This window comes from Panthera uncia (genome assembly GCF_023721935.1).
Source record: "Panthera uncia isolate 11264 chromosome A3 unlocalized genomic scaffold, Puncia_PCG_1.0 HiC_scaffold_11, whole genome shotgun sequence".
NCBI classification, from domain to species: Eukaryota; Metazoa; Chordata; class Mammalia; order Carnivora; family Felidae; genus Panthera; species Panthera uncia.
This window is the reverse complement of record NW_026057578.1, coordinates 29,468,781-29,481,552: the sequence shown is the minus strand read 5'-3', so window position 1 is coordinate 29,481,552 and position 12,772 is coordinate 29,468,781. Positions and strand designations below refer to the sequence as shown.

The following is a 12,772-nucleotide window of genomic DNA, read 5'->3' as shown; positions in this document are numbered from 1 at the left end:
AGAGAGAGAGAGAGAGAGAGAGAGAGAGAGAGAGAGAGAGAGAGAGAATCCCAAGCAGGTTCCATACTCAACACGGAGCCTGACGTGGGGCTTGATCCTACAACCCTGGGATCATGACCTGAGCCGAAATCAAGAGTTGAACGCTCTATCGACTGAGTCACCCAGGTGCCCCCAGATCAATTTTTATGTAGAAAAGGGCATGAGTAGATACAGAAAATCAAGGAGCGTATGTCAGTCTGGATCTCAGTGCCCTTCCATTAGCAACGATGCAATAGACAGGATGACTAGAAGGCAAATAATATCAGTGAAAGTTATGATAAACAAAGATCTTATGCTGTAGTTTTTAACCAAGTTTACTTAGTTGATTTGTCAATTATAAATATTTCCTTGACTTATTGGTATTTCTTTTGGAACCCAGCACTAGAAATAAATCAAGACTCACTAAAAAATAAAACTCAAGCAAAAACTTAACTAGACCAGACACTGATTTATCTTTCCTTGAGTGAAGAGATATTTCTGAGATGCTTAGCTCATTAATTTTACTTTCGTTCTTGTGAAAGGCTCTGCTACTGAGCCCTCAGAACTCCTGCCTGAGTTAAGGACAGAGTGCCGGTAGAATATGGGTAGAACTGAAATCTGCAAGTCAATATTAGAGTTTCCTTTTAGAAAGTTAAAAGCACGTGGTGCAGAATTAATTATACTCTGTATAGCACTAACTGAAATCTACTGACCACATTTTGCGGAAAGGGCAGCACTACTCCCCCTACAGTATGTCTTTCAATTATCACTAAATAGCTAAAACTGACTTGCTTTAGAGGAACAGAAAGGAAGAAACTCTTACAGGCATTCGCGAACCATCCACTGAGGCTTACCTCTCTACGCCTGGAGGCCCAACAACTTTGTTTGATCTTCCAAACCACAGCAGCCACCAGGAGCAAAGAGAGGAAACAACTGTGAGAAAGGAAAGTACTGAGTTATTATCCCAGCCCCCAGAATCAGCACTGTCACCCACACTGCAGGTCAGGCAGGGAGTGCCCTCCCAAAACCAATTCCAAGCACCTTTCTGATGATTCATCACAACCATGTCCTGGTTCACAGGAAGCCAGTGTGAGAAGACTCTCAGAAGCTGAGCTTCCTGTCCTACATCAGGACAGTACTGTCCCCACAAGGCACCGGGAGAGAGCTGCAACCTCCCACTGGGTTTTTTATTGGAATGACCAGTCATGGCTCATCCCAAATAAGAAAAACAGTTCTAGGATAATAATAATGAACGACAAGCATGCCATTTAACTGAATTGGCAAGCCTTTACTGATAAAGTCTAACAAAATGAGAAAAGTTAATTATTACAGTAACAACCAGCTTTTCATAAGGAAGAGGTAAATACACAAGAAATAATCTTCTATATAATAATATATTCAACTATAGTTTTATAAAATAAATTCATATAATTTTTATAAAATAAAGTCAACCTCAAACCATTTTCTCAAAAGTATTAGCAGAGAATACCTCCCAGTGGTCTTGTAACTGCAAATGCGTTCAATGTTCTCTCATCTGTAAACCAAGTGTGGAAGGTTTGAAAAGCTACCCTGACAGCAGAGAGAATGAGTGACTTCTGTCATCTGCAAACACAAGGCATTTGTAGCATGGGGTCGGCTTCCAAGTACCCAAGTGTGGGCCGGAGGCAGGCCCCTCAGGCCGGCTGGAGAAGGGCACTCTGAGGTGTGAGGATGACTGAAATTCCACCCTCTCTCAAGTAGAAACCTCAAGGCTCCCGCAGCCCACCACTGCCCTGACATGAATGAGGGAAGACCCTTCCAATGGATTCCCTGACTAGAGAGAAGGGGCTTCCAGAGTCATCATTCAGGCGAGAGCCTTCAGTTCCTGTCTTGCTGGGCACCTTGGCTGTCCTGACACTGCTGGTCTGTTCCTCCTCCCTGACAGTCTCTATTTACCCTTTAATCAATACTTTATTGAGATAGGGCCTGTTCTGGGCCCACAAAATACACTGATGAACTGAACAGAAGACTGGTGTTCCCATGGAGTTTACATTCTGTCAGGAGGAGCTAAAGAGTAAACAAAATAAATAAGCAAATTACAGAGCATGTTAGAAGGTAGTAAATGAGACAGAAATAAAAAGAGGGTTCAGGGCAAGGGGGTTCGGGAGTGACAATGGCACGATAAAGCAGTATGGTCAGAGTGGGTGAGCCTTACTTCTTGAGGAGGTGACATCTGAGCAAGACTTGGAGGAGGTGTGGGGGTTGGCTCAGGGGATGTCTACAGAAACAGGCCTGGGCGACGGGCTCAGCCGTGCACAGCCAGAGGTAAGGACATACCTAGAGCCGCTTGAGGAACCTGAGGATGCCACCATGGCTGGGGTAGGGGGAGTCAGGTCACAGATAAAGGCAAAGAAGTAAGGGGACACAGACCATGGAAGGCCTGAAGGCATTTGAGTGGAGAAGTATCATGATTTAACTTATGCTGAGGAGACCAATAGGGCAGCAACGGTAGAAATAGGGAGCCCAGCAGTCTAGGAGAGATGATGGTGGCTCAAGCTAGGCTCTGGTAACAGGAGTGTGAAAAGCACTCTGGAAATCTTGACATAATTGGAAGGTTGAGACAACAGAATTTCCTGATGTGCTAGATGTAGGGTATGGAACAGAGAAGTCAGAGATTTTGGCCTCAGAAACTTGCCATCAACTTAAACAGGGAAGGCTCTGGGTGGAGCAGGTCCAGGACAGCAGTCTGAATTCTGAGAATCTGCCTAGTCACCAAAGGGAGATGATGTGGGCAGATATAGGAGTCTGAAGGCTGGGTGCCAGGTCTGGCCTGGAGATGGCATTTGGAGTCATCAGTATATAGTTAACCCTTGAACAACACAAGGGTTAGGGGGGCTGACCTCCCGCAGAGTCAAAAATCCACGTATAAATTATGACTCCTCCAAAACTTAACTACTAATAGTCTACTACTGACAGGAAGCCTTACTGACATCATAAACAGCAGATTAACTCATATTTTGTATATGTATTATATACATATGTATTATATGCTATATTCTTACCATAAAGTAAGGTATGGAAAACAAAATATTAAGAAAATCATAAGGGGCGCCTGGGTGGCTGAGTCAATTAAGCATTTGCCTCTTGATTTTGGCTCAGGTCATGATTTCGTGGTTCGTGAGATTGAGCCCCAGGTCAGGCTCTGTGCTGATGGTGTGGAGCCTGCTTGGGATTCTCTCTCCCTTTCTCTCTGTCCCTCCCTGACTCGCGTGCTCTCTGTTTCAAAATAAATAAAGAAATATTTAAAAAAAATTTTTTTTAATGTTTTATTTATTTTTGAGACAGAGACAGACTGAGCATGAGCAGGGGAGGGGCAGAGAGAGAGAGGGAGACACAGAATCTGAAGCAGGCTCCAGGGCTCTGAGCTGTCAGCACAGAGCCCGACATGGGGCTCGAACTCACAGACTGTGAGATCATGACCTGAGCTGAAGTTGGACGCTTAACCGACTGAGCCACCCAGGCGCCCCTCAAAATAAATAAATAAATAAATATTAAAAAAAGAAAGATAAATTACATTTACTGCACCGTATTTGTTTTAAAAAAATCTATGTATAAGTGGACCTGCACAGTTCAAACCTTGTGTTGTTCGAAGGTCACCTGCATATTGTATTTGAAGTAATAAATCTGGATGAGATCACCCAGGGAGTGAATACAAATACAGAAAAATGTCCTGGGGGGGCACCCCACTATTGAGAAGTTGGGGAGAAGAGGAAGAAGCAGTAAGGGAGTCTGAGAAGAGTAACCCGTCTTTCTTGGTTTCCATGCACAATGCTGTTTTTTTACATTTTTATTCTAATAGAAACACAAGGAGGCAGCATATCCACATGTAAGGGCAAGAAGCGAATGAGAACAGTTTCCAAGTTGGCCAAGACCCTACTGATGTAGCTGAGTACAGGGCTGTCCTCAGAGGTGAGCACCCTGGTACCACTCAGAGGCCTCTCCTGGGACTACCCTCAAGCCAGAGGTGTAAACCATGCAGCTCAGTGTCCCCTGTCCCCCTAGGCCTAGGTGGGGCTTCTGTCTTCAACGGACACTTGTTAAAAACACCAAAAACCCAGTTGCTTCCACCAGTTCCAGCTTTTCTAAGAAGCGACACAAACAGCATACCAATTCACAGTGATTGTCCCTCAAAGCTGGTATGTGCATGATTTCTCCCAGGGCAATACAACAACAAAAATTCTAGTTATTTCAAAAAACGTGGCGCTCGCTGATACACCTCCTTTCTTTTCTTCCTTCCGCTAACTTATGTACTGGTGGTGCTGTAACTCAGTCTTCACCCTACTGCAGTCTCTCTTATTAACTGTCTCCCAGATTTTTCTATGCAAATGTAATTTTAAAGAAACATTATACCATGAAAATTTTCAAACATACACACAAGTAGAGGGAATGATCTAGTGAATTCCTTTGTGTCTATTACTTATCCTTGGAAGTTATTAACATTTTGCCAATGTCACTCAAAGATCATCAAAGTGTATTTCTCGTTTCAAACCTAGGACACTAGCCCTAGGCTGAGTCTCTTACTTCCAGCCTGCATTGTACCTGAGGAGAAAACAAGAATCCTTTTGTCTTTTTATCCTAAACCTGCTCCTGCTTATCCAAGGTTTGCACTTTCCTGAGACTATTCTAAAAAAATCCATTTCTTAATTCTAGGTTTTTCTATCTTTTATATAGGTCTTCAGAAAACTCACAATTTGTGTGAGAGCTCAGCTTTTGGGGCATCTCTCTGTTTTCTCACCAGCTTAATTTTAATTGTGCAGCTAGAATGACATTTTTTTTTAAGCTTTGTTTTTGAGAGAGAGCCAGAGTGTGAGTGGAGGAGGAACAGAGAGAGAGAGACACAGAATCTGAAGCAGGCTTCAGGGTCCGAGCTGTCAGCACAGAGCCCAATGCGGGGCTCGAACTCACAAACTGTGAGATCATGACCTGTGAAGATGGATGCTTAACCGACTGAGCCACCCAGGCACCCCTAGAATGACATTTTTGAGAGCATCTTGAACTTTCCATCCAGAGGGCATGGCATGACTATTAACTAATGGTTATGTTTTCCTGCCCTTACAAGTCTGGCTTTTCTAAAACTATGTATGCATTTCTTGGCCTGGCTTTGACCTCCAAGCTAACCTGAAAGCAGAGATACCACTGCTTCTTCCCATGTTCCTGTGATTTTACACTCATCATTCTGGTCAGAATTAGATCCAGAGCAGCAGGAACCCACGATCACTTCTATCTTCTGGAACATGAAATGGATTTGCCAAAATGTCTGTTGTCAATCTGGCAAGGGTCTAGCAGAAGTTCAGATAATTACGTTTTACAAGTACATTGTATCCTGCCTACATCAGAAATTCCCAGTATGTGCTCTCCTTTTGGCCAGGTGATGTGATGTCATTTATTTCTCCTTTTTAACCTCACTCAGATGCTGCCCTGGCACCCGTGACTCCAGCCACAAAGACTTCCACAGAGTGTTAGTGGGGCTCTTCTTACTACTACCAGTTGTCGTCCTAACCACTCTAGCACTCATTCCCCGATACAAAGCCCTTTCACACACATGACCTCATCTAATTCCCAGAGCAAGCACGTGGGTCTTATTATTCCCCTCTTCATACACAAGGCTCCTACTAGAGTCTGGATTAGCATCTAATTAAGACATAAAGAGGGTTTGATGGATTTGTCACAATCTAGAGTTTATGTCACTGTGCCTGAGTCTGGAAATATTTTGCCTAACTCAACTTACACTGATTTTCTCACTTGAATCACTGAGCGCCCCCACAACATCCTGATCTACTTCTCTTCTGTGTTATCTGAGCTGTTTTTCAGAGTGCTTAGGATCGTTTGGATACCTTTCTTTCCCCCTTATTTTCATGTAGCTCCTTTGGGACCTGGTTAACTTGCTTGAGGAAAATATTTTCTTCCCCATGCTCAAAAAGAATCTATTCTCAGTTAAAAGATCATCATCATTCCTAGTTCTTAAAGCAAAACTCAGAAATAAACAAAGTTCTGGATTCTTTTCCAAAGGTTCCCTTTCAAAAGGTAGGAGTGACAACAACACCATCTGTCCTTGTTTACTAGACAAGATTCCATGGTCTCTAAAGATGTCCCCAGTCAATTCTGATGGTGTCATTCAGTCTTCCACCAGGCAGCAGAAGAGACTGCTCCTCATTGGGCTGGTGCTTAGCAGCAGGGTCATCTCATTCTGTACACATGTTCCAAGAATACACCTGCTAACTGGAGCTACTGAATTAGCATGCAGCCTCTCCATCCCTTCAAAGTGTGCCATCAACCGGCACCCAGTAGCTTTCTTCCCTCAGAGAGGCTGGTGCCTATGGTTCCTCAAGACTCTGCAGTTCTCCTGAAGGCTTAGTTTACTTTCCACATATATTTGCAAATGACTGTGTACTAGGTACTGAAGGGGTGTGTGTGTGTGTGTGTGTGTGTGTGTGTGTGTGCAGGGATGAGAGACAGCGTCTCTGCTCTCTTGAAGCTTAAGAGTCTAACTGTGGACACAGATATGAAGCAAGTAAAAAACTGTGAGAAGGACCACGATGAAAAATAGTATTGTTCTATGGGAGAGAATAAGGGAAGACCATTTAGTTCTGGGGCTCTGGGATGAAATCCTGGAGGAAGTGATGCTGTGCCAAGTTTTGAAGGATGAGTGTAGTATAATAAAAAATGTATTTATTTGGTCTCTGTCCTAAGTTCCTGGCACAGAGGTCCTAAAATTCTTAAAATTTTCTGAGTGACAGGAGTGTCCCCCTCCCCACTTTTTTAGACAAATGTTCACAACAGCTTTATTTATAATAGCCAAAAACTGGAAACAGCCCAAATGTCCATCTCCATCGAGAAGTGAAGAAATAAATTGTGGTTGATCTTTACATAAAATATCACTCAGTATTAAAAAAAATTTTTTTAATGTTTATTTATTTTTGAGACGATGCAAGAGACAGAGTGCAAGCAGTGGAGGGGTAGACAGAGGGAGACACAGAATCTGAAGCGGGTTCTGAGCTGTCAGCCCAGAGCCCGATGCGGGGCTTGAACTCATGAACTGTGAGATCATGACCTGAGCTGAAGTCAGACGCTTAACCGACTAAGCCACCCAGGTGTCCCAAAATATCTCTCAGTATTAAAAAGGAATGAGCTACTTTTAAATTTGATTAAAAATTAAAAAATATATATATATCTTTAATAGTTTTTTTTTTTTGTCCAAACTGATTTACACAGTTTTAGGTAAAATTTAAAAAATGACAGGGTCTCTGGGTCTGAATGAGCTGTTTTTTTTTTTTTAGAACAGGTTTATTGAAATGTAATTCAGGAGGGTCCTTTGTATCCTAATGAATGACTCATGGGAGGGAGGGGACCCAAATAGCTTCAGGATGGAGGCTGGTCACCAGAAAAACCAATCACATGATTAGAGAGCTAGAATGTTCAGTGCCCTCCCTGCTGCATCCCCACCCAACAACCAGAGGGGAGGGGAGATGGCTAGACACTGAGTTCATTAATCACGTCTCTGTAATGGAACCTTGAAAGAAATGAGGAGCCATGAAGTTTGAGGGAGCTTTTGGGTTGGTGAACACATATGTTCATGTGCTGGGAGGGGGGCATGCCCAGAGAGGGAGTGGAAGCTGTGCTCTCTACCCACCCCTATAACCTGCCCTATGAATCTCTTCAATTTGGCTGTTCCTGAGTTACATTCTTTCCAATAACTGTAATTTTAAGTGCTGTGCTTTTTCTGAGTTCTGTGAGTCATTCTGGCAAACTGTCAAATGTGGGGAGGGTCACAGGAACCCCCGAATTTGTAGTTGGCCAGGCAGAAGCATGGGCAGCCTGAGGACCCATTCGTGGTTGACATCTGAAGTGGGTGCAGTCCCGGCAGACTGAGCCCTTAACCGGTGGGGTCTGTGCCAACTCCAGGTAGTGTCAGAACTGAACAGACCTGCAGGACACCGAGTTGGTGTCAGAGAATTGGATGTTGTCTGGAAAAACCAAGCAATGAGTAAAACTATAGAGATGAAGGGTAGGGAGAAGGAAGCAAGCATTTTCCAGGAAAAAAGGAAAACCACGTGCAAGTACTGTGAGGTAGGAAAGGAGCCTGGTGCTTGTGAAAAATTGGAAGATGGCTCATGCAGTGGGACTGCAGAGGAGAGTAGCATAAGATGAATATGGAGATGCGAGCAAAGGTCAGTTGACCTGGGTTAGTTTAGATACAATGAGAAGCCACAGAGTATAAGGGAACAGAGGTACATGGATTCATTTCCAAGGTCAGATTTTGTGTGGACCGTAGAGGGGCTCTGACTGCGGGGGGTGTGGTGAGGGAGTGCCTGGTGCATGGGAGACAAGTCACTCGGAAGCGGCAGCAGGGCAGACGGTGAGGAAGGACCAAAAAGTTCACTTCTGGGAGTGTTATGCCACAGACGGGACGGCAGAGTTCAATCGGAATACAGAATGAGAAGATGGCCAGGGTCAAGCTCTGGGAGAACATCGACAGTGAGAAGCTGACAGAAAAGTTCAACAAAAGAGTGGCCTCAGAGCAGTCTGGGGTCAGAGAAGGCCAGCAGAGTCTCAATGACGGGTGGTCAGCTCCTTGATACTGATGAGAATCAAGAAGATGACAACTAAAAAGCATCTCTGGGATGTGGCAATAGAGGTGCTCTTGCTGCCCTCCACACACACACAAATTTAGATGGAGTGTGGTGATGGAAGTCAGAACAGGGAGGGCTGAAAAGCAAAAAAGGTTTCTAGTACAAGGATTTTTAAGGGCAGTGAAAACACTCCATAGGGTATTAGGAGACTGGATATATGTCATTATGTATTTGCCCAAACCTATAGAATATACAACACCAAGAGTGACCCCTAAGGTCAACTATGGGCTTTGGAGGATCATGATGTGTCAGTGTAGGTTCATCCTCGGTAAAAAATGTACAATTCTGGGGAGTGATGTTGATGATGGGGGAGAGGCTATGCTTGTGTGGGGGCAGGGAGATACGGGAAATCTCTGTACTTTCTTCTCAATTTTGTCATATCTGTAAAATTGCTTTAAACAGAGATCCTAAAAAATTTAAACAAACAAACAAACCCAAACAAAATAAAAATGTGCTGGAGCCCACAGCCAATGGATACAAGGAGGGAAGGGAACTGCCACAGTGTTCAAGGGGAGCTACATTCAGCGTGGCCACAACAGGCGGCTTCTTCTCCATTCTGTGTTTGTGCTAAGCAGTGGGAGACAGCAGCTGAGGCAGTGAGCCCTGGGCCTGGGGCCGGGCAGGCCAGGCAGGATGGTGGCCCTTTCACTCAGGAGACAAACTAACAGTACAGCCTGCCCAGCAACATGCTCTGCCCCTACTCCACACTCACTAGAGGATGTGACACACAGAAACAGCATCCTGGAGGATGGGACACACAGAAATAGCATCCACACACAGACAAATGGCAGTCTTCAACACATCCCCAAATCAGACATTTTGAGGAAACCAATACTGTGAAAGAGAGGCATCAAACAACAGCAACAAAACCCAAACATCCGAGGAGAGTTATTAATAATAGCACAAAATAAGACTTCAAAATAAAATAAAATAAAATAAAATAAAATAAAATATAAAATAAAATAAAATATTAATCTCACAAAGGAACATGAGAAGAAGCTACATTCACAGTGAAACAGGCCATAAGAAAAAATATATTAGAAATAAAGTGCAAAAGTTAAAAAAAAACTTATCAGATGGACTCAACAAAGGAAATGGACCCAACTTTGGATTACATTAATGAGCTGGAAAATACTGCTGTGGAGCTCACATAGAATGCAGTGCAAAAGGAAAATGAAAGAATAAGTGAGTTCAGTTAAGAAATATAAAGGACAGATCCAGAATCTTCCTCATTAATCTAACAGAGAATTCTAGAATTCAAGCAAAAGGATGAAAGGAGTAGAAACAAGCAAAGAGAAGACAACACTGCAAAACTCAAGACTCCAGTCCTCAGTCTGAAAGCCCCTCCTCCTCGCCCTGTATCAAATTCCTTCTCAGGTCCTTTCTGAATTACTCATACAGTCCTGCAGAACAACAACATCCAACAAAGGGAAAGGCATGGGACACATAAGATGGTGTGAGAAAAAAAATGGTAAAACTTACAAAAATCGTTCCTACAGAACCTAAAATGACTACAATCTAGAATTTAAATCCCAGATAATCGCTACTTTGGAGGCCACCGGATGGCTGTGCAGGCTGTTACAGGGCTCACTGAAAGCCTCATAGCAGACAGCTCTTGTAGGGACTGGACTCATGAAGCTGCCAGGAGCTGAGGCCGTGGTCCCATCCCCTTCAGTGGCTACACAATCTTCCTTCCCATCTGACCTCCCATGCTTTAGCTTGCGTGTGGATGGATTAATACTGCCCCAGGCCCTGAATTCACAGAATTTTCAGCTAACTTAGGGTTTCTCAATGCCAACTGAACATAAGAATCACAAGAGAGCCTTTGAAATATCACAAGGATCAGGTGCCCTAAGAGACCAAGGAATTGGCATCTCTGGGGCATGGGGCCCAGGCGGCTCCTAGTGCTTTTTAAGTTTCCCAGGGTGTTCTAAGGTACAGCTAGGGCTGTGAGACATGTAACTGTTTCAGGCTCTCAAACCCAATTTAAAACCTGTAGGAGAGGCCTCTAATTGGCCCTGTTCATCTTTGCATGTCAAATTATAGGTTCAGCTATGTATGAGTTGTTCTTAAGCTCCAGCCTGGTAAATAAATGCATTGAAGGGTGATTAAGTACTATCATAAGAGTCCCAAAGGGGATGGACTTTGGGGTGAATATATCAGGAGAAGACTCATGGAATAGGCAATTGGGTTGGGTTCTGAAGGGTTAAGACTATGACAGGTCAGTGGGATCAGGTAAATACCTTTGAGACAAATGCAGAGGAGACCCAGATAAGTCTACCACCCCTCCAGGCCCTGCAGCTCATGTGGCCAAAAAGGAAGGAAATGACAGCTATCTTGGAGAGGCTCATAAGCTGGTGGAAGTCACAGGGCAAAGATTGATGAAATACTGAATTTGCAAGAATATAGAATGATGCTTCGGCCCCACTCTTGAAGGACCACAGAAGGTGGCTCAGGTCAGTGACCCTACCTGCCTGCCACTAAACAGAGTAAAAAAACTACTGGGAGGGGTGGGAGGAGATCTTGGGATTTTGATTTCTCCTGTGGTAACATTAGAAGGCAGTTTCCTTTTGGAATCTCTACTTCTGTGGAATGAAGAGATTTTCTTGTGAATGGGAGGTCGTTTCATCAAATTTCCAGCACTCCATACCGCTAGCATTGCAACATTTAGGAGAGAGGTTCTGTGGTGCCCACTCAGCTCCAATGAACTGTGCTGAGTATTTACTGAAAAAGGGAGTAACACAGAGAGTGAGTCCCGGGCCTAGTGGATGGTGTGGTCCCTGGAACCGAAGCAATTAATATCTTGCCTTGATTCACTGGCACTCCTACTGCAGAGTATAGTAAAGCTGTAATCAAATAGATTCCACACGGATATAGGAACACCTAAACATGAAAAGACAACAGGGAAAATACCCATGAAGAAAACAGGGAAGGACAGAGAGGTCTGCTTCGTGGAAAACACCATAAATGGGGTTCAAAGACAAACAACTGAGCACACACACCTGTTAATAGTTGCAAAATAAAACAAGGTCCTAAATTTTAGTACAAAAAAGGCAAATATCCCGATAGAAATAAAAACAAAGGATAGGGACAGGTAATTCAAAACAAGAACTATAAGAGATTAGTAAGCACCACTCATAATTAAAGACATCCAAATTTAAGATACCAGTGATACCTCTCAGACTGGCAAATTAAAAACAATGGCAATTTTTAGTGTTGCTAAGACACAGTAAGAGGAAGAGGCCATAAGACAAATTATATTCCTGCTGTAGGAGTGTAAATTCATGCCACTGTTGAGGGCCCATGGCAGTGTTTTTGCATTTTGATGCAGCAATTATAGGGACATAAAAGCTATCCCAGAGAGATCTTCATAGAAAAACGTAAAGGTATATGTAACAAAATTGAAGACAATCTAAGAGTCAGTCAAAAGAGGACTGGTTAAACAAAATATGGTACTTGTACTATGAGAAAAGCTGTTTAGAAATGAAGTGAATCTCCACATGGGAAAGTTAACCATAAAACATGGCGTAAAAAGACAAGTTATAGAACATGTAAGCAGGGAACCCACTTTATAAACCAAAGAATCAGAAAAAAACAGAACTTATGTGCAGCATATATACAGAGAAAAAACTGTGGAAACACATGCATCCAAATATTAACAGTGATAATTTCTTAAAAGTAGAATTAGGAGAAGTTTGAATTTTAATTTTTACGTTGTTTGAAGTTTTACTACGAACATAAACTACTTTTGATGTTTTATAAGAGAATTATGTGTATGCTGATTTTCTACTTTAAAAAGTCTGAATGAAGACTTAATATTTTGTTTTCAAATACTTGGATTAGTTTAGCATTATTTTATCGTATCTTTTTATGTCATCCCTACCAATTTTTCCCTTTACATTATCTAGATCATTGTTGCTCAATAGAAATTTAATGTGAGCCTCATATGTAATTATAAAAGTTCTAGTAGCCACATTAAAAAGTAAAAAGAAACAGGTGAAATTAATTTTAATAAAATAGTTTTATTTAACCCAAGATTGCCAAAACATCATTTGAACATGTGACCAGTATAAAAATTGAGACAT

The 12,772-nt window shown here is 42.7% G+C and overlaps 1 protein-coding gene across 5 annotated transcripts in view; it reads right to left on the bottom strand.

The window, feature by feature from the left end:
- The window catches only part of ATRN (attractin), a 158,550-nt gene that overhangs the window by 11,639 nt on the left and 134,139 nt on the right, over nt 1–12,772 (bottom strand). For all 5 annotated transcript variants that reach the window (XM_049650035.1, XM_049650034.1, XM_049650036.1 and 2 more), the window contains exon 26: nt 873–951. In XM_049650035.1, coding sequence (XP_049505992.1) covers nt 873–951 — 79 coding nt within the window. The remainder of the gene's footprint in view (nt 1–872; nt 952–12,772) is intronic.